Raw genomic sequence first — 15,832 nt, 5'->3', positions numbered from 1 at the left:
ACAGTTACTTAAGCAAAAACCCTTTTCTTTACCCCTGATAGTAATTATATCTATAAGTAAATCCCACATCATTACACTGTGATCACTGCCACCTAGTGGTTCTTTTATTTGCAAATGCCTAATACATGAATGATCACTGCTGATAACCAGATCAAGAGTATTACTCTCTCTGGTTGCCGCTCGAACATGCTGCTGCAGAAAACAGTCATCCAATAAATCCACAAAAGTCTGACTAGTGTGTGAGTGACCAATCCACAAGTTCCAGTCAATCTCTGGGAAGTTAAAATCCCCCATTATAAGAGATTCCGATTTACTAGCCCACTCTATTTCTCTGTACAATTGTTCATTGTACTCATTCGATTCATTAGGCCTATAACACACTCCTACTCTTATTTTTGCTTTTGCAGTGCTTATCTCACACCAAACTGACTCAACAGTGCACTGTTCATCTATATTAACTGGGTGCACTTCTTTTGATTTTATGTTTTTCTTAATAAAGAGAATAACACTTCCTTTCTTCCTATCCTGTCTATCCTTTCTGTACATATTGTACTCCTCAAATTCCAATTCTGCATTCCTATTATCTTTGTGACACCACGTTTCTGCTGTCCCAACAATATCGGCCTTTGATGTCTTGACCAACACTTCAAATTCATAAAATTTATTTACTATACTTCTAGCATTGGTATACATGCTAGGTGTTGGACGACCATGGCTCATCGATGCTCGATTGGAGCAAAGGCTCTTCCGGATGGTGCGTGACAACATAAGGGCGGATGTGCGCAACAAGCCGGCAATTGGAATGCTGATGAAAAGAGTAATGTGTCACATTGCCCTCGAGACGGATTACTGACTATACTGAAAAAAACTTAGGCTGGTCTGGCAGACAGTATGCGTTTACTCCAAGTCGTGCAACAGAAGGTGCCCTTCGGCATTGCAAGAACAGTAAGTACTTGGAATCTTTATTGATTTTGAGGACTCCATTCAATGGAGCAGCGTTCTTATGATGTTGAGACTTGCAGGTTATTCAGCTAAGATCTTTAGTGTGTTAAAGGACTACTTGACGCACCGTACAGTGACTGTTAAGTCGTCGGTTAGCTCTATTGTACGAGAGATGATCAGGGGATGCCCACAAGGATCGGTTTTTGGACCACTAATGTGGAACCTAGTTTTGGGAGACTGGTTGCGTAGCGACTTCGAGCATACAGAGATGGTGGCACATGCTGATGATCTTGTGCTGCTGATTGAAGGAAATTCACGAATGGAACTAGAAACCAGGTTACAGCATGTTTTGCTTGAACTTCGTAACTGGTGTAGGTTACATAAACTGACTGTATCAGTAACCAAAACAAGGATAATGGTCTTCAAGGGTCATTTTTCAGTTAAAAGACCCGCAATTGTGAGAATAAATGGGTCGAGCCTAAAATCGGCAAGGCAATTAAAATATCTAGGCATTATATTTGACAGATCTTTGACTTTCAACTCAAATGTTACTTATCTATCAGAAAAGGTGAGGAAATTTATTGGGATGATTACTGGAATCACTAGAGTTGATTGGGGAATAAAAGGTAAGGCGCTGAACTTACTATAATTTTCGTAAATGTTATTGAAGGATATATCCCGGGAAGCTATCTAAGTTTGCCGATGATCTGAAGGTGGGAAGGGTGTTTAACAATTCGAGTCAGGCCGTGATGGTTCAAAAAGATTTATATCTGTTGCACATATGGTCTGAGAAATGACAATTAAAATTTAACCCAGCAGTAACATCATCTGATAACCAGAATGGGACTGTTTCAACAGGAAGCACTAAGAAAACAATTGCAACACTTCACGAATGAAAGGAGCGGTATTTCTAAATGCATATTATTTCTATGGCCAGAAGTTGTTTTGCCTGAGAGTCATCCTGGAACCAAAAGCGATGCCGATAATACCCCAAGAAAGCGCTGTTGATGCTATAATGAATGAGGTTCCAACGAATACAGAATTCTGCACTTCCCTTTCCGTGTTATCAGATCTTTGTTGCTCATTGGTTCATTAAAGAACCACTTCATTATAGTCAAAGTAGATGATAGGTATATTGGATTGCAGACTCTTAAATAGGAAGTTCGTTGCACTCTGTCGTCTTGGAAATAGTTTTCCTTGTTATCATCGATAAAGCTCTGGTGACAAACAAATTGTTACACTTTTGGAGGGATCAGATCTCAATTCGAATCCTCCGGAGTTGGGGGAATGGTTAAAGGCATTTTCAGTCGAGGCTATTGGTGTATTTCAGTCTGAGTTACTCCTGATTTGTTAGCCCGCACAACATGCAAATCGCTCTGTGAACAGATATTTGAACACACATACATAATAGAGGCCATACGAATTGGCATAAATTATGAATTAGCACATTTAGCTGCAATTGTCGATGTGCCAAGAATTCCCCAAAATAACAAATGGGCATCGAGAACCTCGCCTAATGGGTCGTTGCACTCGCTGGTAGTTCTTGTGAAGAATGTTAGTGGACTGGCTGTGGTTCAGGGAGTAGCATATGCAGACATTAGCACGAGCTTATGCTACTACGAAACCTTCAGAGTCCATTGATAATTGTTCCATTTGTTTATTCGCTGCAGTAAAATAGTTAAAATGAAATTTTAAACTCTTCTGGCAGTGGTGGCTGTACAAAGTATTTATTATTTGTTATTAGTTAACGGACTTATTCTTCATCCGAAATTATTCTGGAAAACAAAAATCTTCCTCAGTCACTCATACTTTCCTATCGCCATAAAATGATCAACCAATTCCATCTTTAAGTTTGCCGAACTACCCTCACGGATAGCACAGTTGGTATTATCACTGTCCTCTCCACACTGGGTAGAAAAGACACGAGTTCGAATCAGTGATCCGATGAATTTGTATAGGCTTTTTCACTACATAGCTGAGTTAGTCAGTTTTGAGTTTGCCAGATGAAAAACTCGAATTTTCCCCGAAACTCAAGTTTTTCATCCATCTCGACCAATTTAGCTCCTTGATGTCTAAGGTGACTTGTCCAGCTTGGTACTCCGTATCTTATAAAACGTTTCTCGCGGGAACAGTGATAGCGCCTTTCATCAGATTTTAGCTCTCCAAGATGGGAACTGCCAACCTAAACTGAAACTCCGTTCACCTAAAGATCATGTCGCGTAATATGCCCAAATCTAAATTACTGTCGCTGGTGTGCTGTGAAGCAGCAATTGCAGCTGCTGATGGGGAGACTAGTTGAGCTGTTATGGTGGGAGAGGGAAGAAGCTCGGATTAAGCGCGCAACAGAAATTCAACCGTTCTTAAGTTGTAAAGGTGAAAATAAATAAATAACGTAAGAAATACGTCAGTTTGGGTATTAATTTTGAGGGGGTGTGGAAGTAGCAGTGTTTGTTTTCGAGCCTCGCGGTTTGGTGTTCAACGTGATCCAAGTTTTGCTTTACCGCGAAGTACTTTTTCTTAATTTTTCAAGTTTTTTTTATACCTTTCAAGGTAGGCTATTCAATTTCTTTTTATTTTCATTATAAAGTGTTTGTCTTTCATCTCAAAACTAATCGTTGAGAATATTACAGGATTAACGTGGGTGTAACGTCGTAGTAGCAGTCGAAGCAGCATTTTTGAAGTAATCTTTCAGTTTTACTCGTAGGGAGCATAAGCCTAAAATTATCGAAGAAATATTTAAAAAAAAGGCGTTATTTTTATTGGAGACCATCAGTTAAAAATTAAAAACTTTTCTAGTAATAATTCTTCCAGATTTAATTACTTCCGCTGCCCATCTTAGCTTCCTTCCCTGTGATATTATTGTCCATTGGACTGACTGTGATAAGGTAAAAATTTTGTCCCTTAATTCCGATTTTAACGATTATTAAAGGTTTCTTTTAACGTTAAACGAAAAGAAACAGCAAGCGAAGCAAATTAAGAATTTATGAAACATTTTTTGGACTCGTTAAGCAGAAATGAAACCGTTGCATGATTCTAGTGAGGTTCTGCGCGAACTAGTCGTATCGGAAGTAAAGGCAAAATTTTTCTTTCCAGAAGTACATAAAGAAAGACCGTGTTTGAATATAAAAGTTCTTATATGGCCATACCAATATTAGAATTTTGTAGGGGGGAGTCGTTCCTACAAAATATCCGCACGCCTACGCAAATTTAAGCATCGTTTTAAGGAGCCGTTTAAAAATTTTGTTAAGGTTAATTTTGTCCACGTAGAATGATTGAGAGTGTTTGAAGGAAGTCGGCACGGACACATTCTGTTCTTTCCTGGTTATGACGAAAGTCTTGTGTGTGGGGCAATTAATTAAGAGCTTTTAAGCCAGCTTAATGAAGACACTGCGTCACCACAGAGGGTGAGTTGGCATTACTGCAGAACCTGTATATATCGGTTTATGAATTCAGTGGAGAGGTTTTTTTTATTATTCATATGTTTTTATCGGTTATTTTGTTTGTGCAGGCTAAATTTATTAATGCATAGTTTCTGTTTTCTTTTTTCAAAGTATTACTATTGAAAAATAATGTTATTTTATTGCACTTGTTTGTATACGTGTTATTATAAAAGTGATATAATTATATCACTTTTATCCTTTGTTGTTCATTGTATTCGACAATTTCATTTTCTTTGTAGATGATTGAACTTAACGATTATGAGGTTATTGTTCTAGTAACACAAAGATATCGTTAAAAATAATTTACCACTGTCAGTTCTCAAATGTTGCATTTTAAATGTATTCTCTTGCTTCTGTTAGGGCTATTTTTTTAAAAAAATGTTAAAAATAGTTGATGCTTGGCTACAACGTGCTAGTGAACGGTATCGTTCACTAGTACTGTCGTAGCGGTGTGGTCAAGTGAGAATGTGTTAGCAAACGCGTTTGAGTTCAAGCTCGCGTGACTGCTAAATACGGTTAATGATTGTATTTTTCGTAGAAATGATTAAGTAGAAACTCTGCCCCAGGGTCTTTCCGAACTATAAATAGAACATTAAAAAAAAAAAAAAAACCTACGCAAATCAGTATTTCAACTGTAGAATGATAACCATACTGACATTTAATGGTATGCATAAATAAATTTTAAGTCTAGTTAACGACTTTACCCCTTACAGAAATGGAACATTCTTGGCAAAGTGCCAACCAGGTATCTCTTTCTTGGGCAGATGGTTAACTGCAGCCCTTATCAACCCACTGCAGGATGGAAGCCTCCTCAACGATTCATGTTCAGGGAAATGGACCATAATCTGCCACGCTAGTCCTCTGAGGGTTGGCAGATCGACCGTATTTAGGAATCAGGGGCTTGAACCCTGGTCAAAGAGCTTGCGCTACTGCACTCCCGCTCCTGACCACTCGGCTACGGAGGCCGATTTGTGCCGATGATATTATTAATTATTAGCATAGGATTAACTCTGAGCAGGGTGTTTGTTTTTGGTTTCGTGATGTTCCCTGAATATATGACAACTCCACGAATGGTGGCATTTCCATAAACTCATTCAGATAATCCTGGCCTCTTCCAGGCAGTCTGAAGGTAGAAAACTTCTACTCCAAATTCATTTTCAATAGCAACTTTGTCAGGGCTCATTCTCTGCCGCCGCCGCCGCCATAGCTTCTTGTGAAGCTCTGTTGAATTTTAAAAATTCGCCGCTAAAGGTGTCGATAAATAATATTACCTACTGTAATTTTAAATTATAGACCACAGTGACAAAAGGACTACAATTCCGAAGTCGTTACTAATTGTCGTTACTCTTCTACAAATACATCTTTAATAAACTAAATAATTAAATTCTATACAAAAAAACAATCTTTAGTTTAAAAGGAACTTGGGGCTGATGGATCTATCCAGTTGTACTGAGTTCTCTTCCTGGAAAATAAATGGAGTCACTGGTTAAAGTAGTGTTGTACAATCGTCATGACAGGAATGTAGTTAAATGGAAATCCTGTATGCCCAATCTGATAGGATAATATGACACAGTAACAGAGGAACTGAATAAAAAATAATTCTGACATAGTAATACTTACCTTTTGATACTGTTTCTCGTGAAAGCCTGATGTGCAAATTGAAGTATGGACATTGGGGGAAGGTACCGCAATGGATAAAGGGTTCGTTGAGAGGCAGAAGACAAGGGATGGTTATAAATGGAACAGCTGTTCTTTGACTTGTATTATTAGTGGAGTCCTTCAGGGTTCAGTGCTAGGCCTCTTACTCTTTCCAATATTTATTAATGACATTGTGTACCACGGTGCTTAGAAGTGCCGTCGTCCTCACGCCGGGTGGAAAAGGACCAGGTTCGAATCCCGTATGACACGAGGAAGTTTTATGCATTTTTAAAACAACGTGGCTGAGTTATTTGGTCTCAATCAAGAGCTGCGTGGTTTTTAGTCCAGAAAACTGACACATGCAATTTATAGGCATAATTTTATACAGCGCAATATGGTCTAAGTCGCTGATGCGCATAAAACGTTATAATAATAACAATATTGATGAAGACAAACTATCCAAGTTTTCTGATGATACAGAAGTCGTCAAAGTCCCTAATAACATGAATCAAGGCATAGTACAGCAAGACCTAGGAAAATTGTACAGAAGGGCAGAGAAGTAGCGCCTCCGTAGCCAGGTGGGAAGGAGCAGCAGTGCGTAGCACACGCTTCTTGATTAGACCGGGGTTCGAGCCCGTCACCACCAAATACGGAGGATGCGGAAAGGTCAGGGAATGACCACCGCATATTCCGGAGCAAATGGCCTTAGTTGCTAATGCTCCTAAGAACCAAATAACAAACAAACAAGCAGAGAAGTAGCAGACGAGATTGATAAATGCATGGCACTGAACATGAACAGCAATAATCCCAGAATAACTAACAGTTGATTTTTACCACACTCAAGAGAATCTAGAGTCCGACTCAAGTTCTCTGAATAGTGCAGACAGGCTGCTAGGACAGCTCATAGTGCTCTGTCAATGACATACAGAAATTTTTCTCTAGCAAAGACAAAATAATGTTATCTTGATAAAATAATAATGTTATGAGGCAATTGTTAGGCCACATTTTGATATACAGTATACTGTAAAGGTTTGGAAACTTCAATTTAGGAAGGATGTGGATCTGTTGGAGCGAGTAGAGAAGAGTAACGAAGATTAATGAAGAGAACAAAAGGGTACCCTTACCAAGAAAGGCAAATTGCAGCGTCTGGAGACTAGCACCTGCAGGGTGATCTGAATGAGGTGTTTAAAGGTTTGAATGGATTAAGTAAGCTGAATGCTGATAGAATCCTTACTCTTTCTCCGACAACATGTATAAACGGACATAAATTTAAGTTGCAAAAGGATGGATGCGCGAACATTTACTTTCAGCCAGAGAGCAATTGATTATTGAAAGAAGCTACTATCTGGTTTTTATGGAAGGATTAGACAAATTACACTGGTCAACAAATTTTCAGTATTTTTTGATTCTTTGACGAAATTATTTTTTCTATATTGTGTTGCCTGTGCGGAGTTTAAAAATCAGCATTAAATTATTTTGCTCAGATTTCGAAAATGCCTTCTGTCTTATATTCTATAAAATGCTCCGTAGGCCTAAAACGGGATAAATAAAGAACATCTACCGTTGTAATATATCGTATATTGAAAAAACATGTTATATTATAAAAACTTTATGAAACAGGTTAAATAATAAGAATTTATATATTTTTAGTTATTGAAAAAAATATTAAATCGCATTGATCATCAAGGGTTGCCGTCCCATCTGGGGTTGACGATCAGCATCGTTGTAAACATCATGAAATAATCGTTCCTCAGTTTTGCCTGTCATTCCTTCAAATTATGCAGCATGATATTCTTCTTCCTCTTACCATTAATTCTTCCAGTCAGGATGATTTGTGGCATTGCATATTCTTCTTGATGTCTCATAATGTGAACAAAAAAAAAGTTTTTCGTTTCTTGCAATTTCCTTTCTCTGCTGATTGATCTCAACATTTCCACATTTGTAACTTTAGCTGTCAATGGAATACATAATATCCTTCTATACATGTACGTCTCGAATGCCTCCAATTTCTTCATTGTTGCTTTCTTTATGTTGTCTCAGAATGATGAGTTTGATAACCTCTCTTGCTTAGCATTTGCAATTCAGGTTTGGTCAGTCGTCCTGTTTTCTTTCCATAATTTTTGATACATCGTACAAAATGTAGAAACTATAACATTTAATAAAAGATGGAATGGGAAATTAAATAAAAGGAATAGGCAAAAATTTCTTACCTTTTCTTTCAGAAATCAGGGAAAAATTATAAATTATTACTACGTTACGTATAAAATAATTTTTAATAGTACAATTTGCAATGCTATTAAGAATCAGTTTAATTTCGTTTCAAATGAAAAAAATGTTTTGAAAATAAAATTATTTAAACATTAAGTGACAATTAAAAAAAAACAGTATGATTGGGCTCGTTCTTCATTAGGCGAGTTTAACTTCTGCAGTTGAACAAGAGTGTTTTGATAGTTTAAATGGACTTTGCTGAAGGCACTTCACTTGGAAGATTTCGCCTAAGGTTTTTCTGCGAAGAAGAAACTTTGCTTACCAGTGAAGACATGAATCCCTGCTAGCAGGAGTTCTTCTCCTAGGGTGATGTTGTCAGATAATTTGACTGTCCATTTGGCGAGTGCCTCGATGGGAAGAATGGTGGGGTCACAGGATATAGCCTCTCTTTCCGGTATTGGATCAAGTGTAACGCGTGCAGTGACGTCATTCTGGTCGATATCTACTACACTTCCTGTAAGGTTGATGCTCAGTCTGCAAAGATAAATAATGCGTTTAGCAAAGAACTTCAGACATCTCCCCCTCCCAATAGGTTCTTACTCGGTGTAATATAATTTTTATGATATTTCCATTGCGAGTTTAAGATTTCACTCGAAACTTTGTACGTTGCATGAAAATTAAATATTGACATTTCTACTTACGTGAGATGGTCTCCCTCTTGTAGATGGATTTGGATGACCTTATCGGCGGGCGAGAGATCACTACTGTCTGTGGTGGTGCTGTTGTCCATGCAGGGACTTCCATAATGGCAAATGGCCTAAGTAAAAATACATTATTAAAGTTGAAATATATCATGCCGATAAAATTCAGTCAGCACGTGTACTTTGTTTGCTAAAAAATATGGGAAAGGTTCTTGCTTTCACGCCATTTGGAAAATATTGATTTTAATTCTTATCGCCGGGTCGAAGTTGAGATATGCTCAAATAAAATTGGTGCTCTGTATTGTGTTCTATTTTTGATCACGTGGCTTGTCCTATTCCCACTGAGTATCGAGGCCGAGAACTCTGCTGTAGCTTGGGATGGTTCTGCTTAAGTTGCTAATATCTTTTAAATTATATAGCTTCACCTGAATAGGCGAATCCATGGTGCAATGGTGAGCCAGGACAGTTGTGTCGAAGCGGTGTCTCTCATTTTTAAATGTATAGCAGATTCACCTATTCAGATGAGGCTGTAGAAGTTTTAAAAATATATTAGCAACTTATTCAGAACTATAATGTATAATGGTATGTGTCTCTAAGTTGAACATAACCCCAAACCTTCTGTTCTGGGTCCTACATTATGGAATTGGGTGCTGGACGAGTACCTTTTCCAGCATGATGTTGTGACAACAATAGTAGCTTATGCGGATGATCTCGTGTTTCTTGTGGGGGAAACTCCCGCAAGGAACTTGAGGAGCGGGTGAGTTCCTGCTTGACCCGATTAATAGCATGGGCCTCTGCATAAGGTTGAGGTCTCTGCGCACAGGTCTGTGAGGGGACACCTCAGCTGGGCATGGCCTCCTGTCTGTCGCTCTGGGGACTTATCTCTTCGAGTCGTCCATAAGGTGATGTACTTAGGGGTGTGCCTGGAGGCGAGACTAGCGTGCTTGGTGCATGCCGGGTACTGTGAGAGAGGGTGAAGCGCAAGTATGCCAGGCTTCAGCTTGTCACCCGCGTGGATTGGAGCATTAAGGGAGGAGCCCTCCACCTCCTTTATGATAACATCTTTGTCCCAATCCTGACATACGTGGCTGGAGCTTGGGGAGGGAGGGTCGAGAACTCTTACGTCCGACGGACCCTTCTCTTCGCAGAGAGGTCTGCTCTTCTGGGCATAACCCGAGCGTGCGGAACCGTTTCCACCGATGCACTGTGTATTGGCGGAAAAGATCCCAGCAGACTTGTTGGTTGCAAGAACGTATCTGAGGTACGGCTTGAAGAGGGGAATTCGCCGACTGGCGTTTGATGTCCGGTTGGGCCGGCGGATGATGCCGGAAATATAATGACGGAGCGGAGGAGGATAAATGATGAGCTTGAGTTCATTTGGAAAAATCAATGGGCCACCTCTGATAAGAGAAGGCAATTATTTGCATTTATACCCTCCGTTCATACCGTGAGCTGGCGAAGGCCTTGTCTCCGGTTTGATCTGGCTCTCGCTGTGTCCTGATGGAACATGGCTTGAGGTCAAGGCTGTTGCAGTTGCGGCTGGTAACCTCAGGTCTGTGCTCTTGTGGAGAGCCAGAGACCGCTCTCCACATGTTGGAGTGCCCAAATTATGTTGACCTCCGAGCGAGGGACGCTCGCTCTCACTCAAGAAAATTTTGGGAATTATAAGATTTGACTTTTAATTTCTCTTCCTAGATGTTGAATTAATGAGTTATGTAAAAGATGTCTTTAGACGGTCATGAAATTTTGCTAGTTAGGCCGACCTACATCCTCGCGGTGGGGACGGAGACGCCGTCCTCATAGCGGGGCCAAAGGTCGTTCTATCATAATGTCATTGAATTATGTTTGAGTTTTATAACACAACTAACCTAGTAATGGTTAAAGATACACTCACAGCTGCATATGGGTGGCATACTAGGATAAGCGGTAACACAAATGACTGCGTTGAAGTATCCCCAGTAATCCTATAACATTGTAGTGAGATATGCATTTCCTTCGAAATGGGAAGAACTCTCAAGTTTGTCTCTGATTGACTTGTTCCCAGTAAACTCCGGTTTCTCATCACTAAAAACATACGCCCAATCTGAAATGAATGCAATTCGCAGACACGGTGAACTGAAACCTCGTGATTTCATTTGGCTCGGTGTTTTTTCTAAACGACACAACAAATAAGGAGATCGCTTAAACATATAGGAATTAGAAATATGAAATTAGGAATTCCTATGTGTTTGAATTGAGCAACTCGTAGGAATCAACAGAAAGTGATTACTAATCTCTATTAGCAGAAACAACCTTTTAACAGGATGAAAAATAAAAATTCTTAAATATTCTATAAAAGTTCGTAATGGGCCAGTTTTTGCAGTGACACGTCCTAATGGTAACGGAGATTCAATAATTGGCAAACTATCACAAAGCTACATTGCGTATTTACTTTGACGAGTTTTTCAAAATTTCCATTTCTGGAGACGTTGGAAGTGTGAATTCTAGCTATGCTTTGGAAATGCAAAGAATCTTGAATTACTTTACGTTGAAAAGGTTTAACTACATTTCTTGCAATTATGAAACAGTTAATTTCGCAGTCTATGGAATAAATTGTATGGAAATGCGAGAATTCTTGCACAAAGGCTCCTTGCGAGATTCAAAAGTTCCGTCAGTCTTGCTTCCACCACGGGTCATTAACGTACACGCTTCCTTCCCATGCTTACTCCACATCCAGCCACGATTTCGAATTGTTTGAAAGGCTATACATCATGTGGTGGCGGTAATATTTTCCTTTAGAAGGTCTTAAAATTCTCCCTCTTATATGTATATTGATTTTTTTGTTTTACTTTTTATCTAACTAATACTTAGTTCTATAAATGTCTGTGGCAAATTCTAGATGGCATTATGTTGCTTTCTATAAGCCTTTATAAAATGTCTTAAAATGTTAAATGTTGCTTTTGAAAACGGCTTTTAACTTTTGCCACACGAGTAAATAAAGTATACTAATGCGGATTTTAGACCAATTTGACTTTGCGATCTGACTATATGATTTAAACAGCTATCGGGGAAACGTTTATAGCAGATATATATACTGCCCTTCCTAAATACTAGATATCTGTCTCGATTTCATGGACGCCACACCTGCCAAAGAAGCACATTCAAATCAGGAATCGCGCATCAAATTAGGTCTTAAATATTGTAGACTTAATAGCAACGCTGATCGGTCGAGTCGAGATTGCCAAAACGCTTGATATAATCTATTTTCAAACAGAACTTATTGATTTCCAAGTAGGGCGATCTATAAAAGAAAAAAAAAATGCGTAAACCATGGCTACAATATCCAGAATTCATTAGAAATGGTTCCGGAAGGGGTAACTGAGGCAGAAAGCGGATATTACAGGAAGGGCCACAGAAGTTTAATTTTATAAGAGCCGATAACCGGCGTGAAATTTCATTTTGGTATGTGTAGAGTTTTGGCTTCCAATCAAGTATTCAAACATCAATATATATTAGAATTTAAGTTCGTATGTTGTACATTGGTTTTAATACGAACTGTGACCGTCGCTGACCTTTTAAACGATTGCCATACCTAAACATCACTAGGCATTTTTTGTGACATCAGTTTGAAAATCGTGATCGCTCGCTGGCTTCCTATGCTTGCAGATGTGTGCTTGCGCCTTAGTACTTGCTTTGGGCTTTCTGATAAGAACCAAAACGTTCCCTGACAACATCTAACTTACCCTGTGGGTTATCAGCACGAAACCTCCTTGGGAAATTTCACGGGGGTAAAGACGCAAACCGAAATGCCTGAATAAGGTTCACGACACTTTTTCATTATTCCATAGTCCTAAACGTTAGACCTGCCATGGTCAGTGGTTGGTGTGCGAGGCCACAACTGAGGAGGTCGAGGGTTCGATCGTGTACGCTGTCACGAAAATTGCTCGGCACATTGTGTATTGTTGCTCCATGAAATTCTGGATGCCCTTATTGTATGGTCGTCTAGAAAATAAACTAAATTTCATGTAGACTGCGTGTGCAGCGAAAGAATCCTGGGTCAGCGGTTCCCGAAATTGGCTCCACGGAGATCTCGGTGGTCCATGGAAAGAGTTTTTGGAACTCTTCTTGGACCTAATCAGCGATTCTTCAGAGTATAGGAAAGCGAAGAGTTCTGTTGTGACGTAATGAATGTGCACCCTCCCATAGTAACAAGTGATTCAATCCTCGTTTTCCTGGGGATAGTGGCATAGTGTTTTGTGGAAGGCGCCACCGGTGGTTTCCCACATCTGCGCCATGGTACTTTGTGAAGAATTTACAGAATCTCTGTAAAAGCCAGAAAAAGTGTGGTGTCTGGTTTGTGACAGAGTTGTGCTGTGTTCTGTTGTTCTGTCTCTGGCTGCTTAGCCGCAAGGCCCCTAAGGGAACCCCACGTTGCCCGCCACCACCACTGGGAGGTGAGCCAGGCTGCCCATTATACTCTGGCTGGCCTCCGCCAGGGTTGCCTGAGCTTCCTGACGGAGCCAAAAAATAAAAAGTAAAAAAAATAAAACTAAAAAAAAAAAAAAATAAATAAATAAATAAATAAAATAAATAAATAAATAAAATAAAAATAAAATAAAAGAAATAAAAATAAAAAGTAATATAAATAAATAAAAAGAAATAAAAAATAAAAATAATAACAAAATAAAAAAAAATTAAATAAAAAAAAATAAATAAAAAATAAATTAATTAAAAAATTTAATAAAATAAAGTAAGATTTAAAAAAAAAAAAAAAAAAAAGGGGAGAGAGAGAGAGGAGCATAGAAAAAGAGAGGATTTGAGGGAAAATGAATTTGGGTGGGTTGACAGGGGAGAATAAATCCACCCTAATTTAGGCGAAGTATAGAAAAGAGTGTGGGTTTAAAAGTCACAGGGGACAGGTGCCCCTGTGTAATTGTCAATGGCATAGTGCCTGTAGATCCCGCACTGAGGTCAGTGCCAGCAATCCCGCACCTAGATCGGTGCCAGCAGTATATCCTACCCATTTCGGGTTTGCGATGACTTTTAAATCCCGCACTCCGAGGAGTGCCAGCATCCTGCACCTTGGATGGTGCCTGCAGTGGATCCTACCCTATTAGGGTTTGCATAATTATGTCTGCGTTTTTCCGGGGGAATGGAGAGTTATCCCACGCCGGTCCGGTTTAGTTGTTGGGCTCTGAGTTCTGCAATCTTACCTCGCCTAAGTGCAAATGTTTCTTGTGCGTAGGTGGTTAATGCCTTATAGGTATCTTCCTCGAGTAGCAGAGTGAATTCTTGATTGCGAGGGTTTCTCTGTATTGTGGTGAGGAATTTAAGCCTAATGTTGTCGTAGCTGGGGCACTCATACATGAGGTGCCCCCAGGACTCCTCTTCGCCGCAGTGGCAACGTGGGTCATTCTCGATTCCCATGGCGGTCAGTTTTTGTTGGAAGGATCCATGGCCGGTGATGATAAAGGTCACATGGAGGCCAGGCGAAAACCAGGGTGGAGGTTCTGAGTGAGTTGAACTTATGGATGGAAGGAATCGTTTTGTGATGGCCCCTTTTGTTGTAGTGTCCCAGTCATGTTGCCATATCTCTTGTAGATGTTTGGTTATCCGTTGTCTTTCCTGCCTGGTGCCGTTTGTGGTGTCAAGTTGAAAATTTAGCAGTTGGGTTGGAACTCCCTTCCTTAAGTGATAAAAAAGCCCTCTTTTAACCACTTCTAAGTATAGTGGCTGACATCCAGTTAATACCTGCAGAGCAGGGGTGCTGACGGTGCGGCATGCCCTGCAAATTGAAAGGAGCATGAACCTCTGGATTGAATCCAGCTTACGTTTATTTCTTGCTAGGATGGCTTTTCGGTACCAGATGGAGGCACCATAACACACAATTGGCACGTATGCCGCTTGGTATATCAGAGTAAGAGCTTTGTGCTTCAGCCCCCAGTCTGCCCTGCTGAGCCGCCTTATCATAGCACTGTACCTTTGAATTTTGTTGGCTAGATACTTTAGGTGGTGGTGGAAGGTAAGCCCCGAGTCTAAGAAGATACCTAGGAGCTTGACTTCAGCGTGCAGCTGTATGGGCATAAAGTTTAATTTTATTGTAGGTGGTCTTGTGATTTGTAGTCTGCCTTTAAGGAGTATGGACTTTGTTTTCTCTCCTGAAATGGTAAGGTTGTGCAGGGCTGCCCAGTTCTGAAGTTTTACCAGTGCTCCATTTGCCATTTTCTCTAAGTTCGTCCTGGTGTTAGCACATACCAAAAGGACAAGATCATCCGCGAAGGCCAAGGGCTCAACACCTCCCAGGTCCATGCCCAGGAACTCATCCAGGACAATAGACCAGAGGAAAGGGCCAAGCACAGAGTCCTGCGGACAGCCTCGATCGATGTACCTAGTCACTGTCTGGAATCTGTTGGTAACTTGGACTTTTCTACCAGTTAAATATGACCTTAAACTGTTGTATAGGTTGTTGGGAACATTTGATTTCCGAAGCCTCCGAAGAACACTGGGCCACCATAGTCGATCAAAGGCCCCAGCGAAGTCTACCATGATTGCAAGGGAGTACTTAAAGGCTGTGTGAGTTGCTTGAGTGATTAAACTGTTAATGGCATCTTCTGTGCTGCTACCTGCTTTGAATCCAAATTGCTTGTCACTTGGAAGTTTTTGTTCTTCATATCTGGCGGTTAAGCGAAATAGGAGCAGGCGTTCTTGTAGCTTGGCCATTACAGAGAGCAAGGCAATCGGGCGGTAGGAGGTTGGAATTTGTGGTGGCTTGTCGGGATTTTTCAATATAAATTTCAAGGTTGCCGTTTTCCAGGATGTTGGAAATGTGCCTTCTGTCAGGCACCTATTTAGAAGGCTTAGGAGAGTAACAGGATAGCATTCTGCAAATTTTTTAACCACATCCACTTCCAGCAGATCAGCACC

General features: G+C 40.1%; 1 protein-coding gene across 3 annotated transcripts in view; it reads right to left on the bottom strand.

The window, feature by feature from the left end:
* LOC150080842 (uncharacterized) overlaps positions 1–15,832 on the bottom strand; it is a 259,475-nt gene that overhangs the window by 38,839 nt on the left and 204,804 nt on the right. For all 3 annotated transcript variants that reach the window (XM_090381006.1, XM_090381008.1, XM_090381007.1), the window contains exons 2-3: positions 8,930–9,045; positions 8,551–8,762 (exon numbers count right to left, since the gene is read on the bottom strand). In XM_090381006.1, the coding sequence (XP_090237132.1) occupies positions 8,551–8,762; positions 8,930–9,045 (328 nt within the window). The remainder of the gene's footprint in view (positions 1–8,550; positions 8,763–8,929; positions 9,046–15,832) is intronic.

The sequence above is a fragment of the Mastigoproctus giganteus genome, chromosome 9 (genome assembly GCF_048544385.1).
Source record: "Mastigoproctus giganteus isolate SK-2022 chromosome 9, ASM4854438v1, whole genome shotgun sequence".
In the NCBI taxonomy this organism is placed as follows: domain Eukaryota; kingdom Metazoa; phylum Arthropoda; class Arachnida; order Uropygi; family Thelyphonidae; genus Mastigoproctus; species Mastigoproctus giganteus.
Note: the sequence above shows the minus strand (reverse complement) of the source record. Positions and strands in the feature narration are given on the sequence as shown.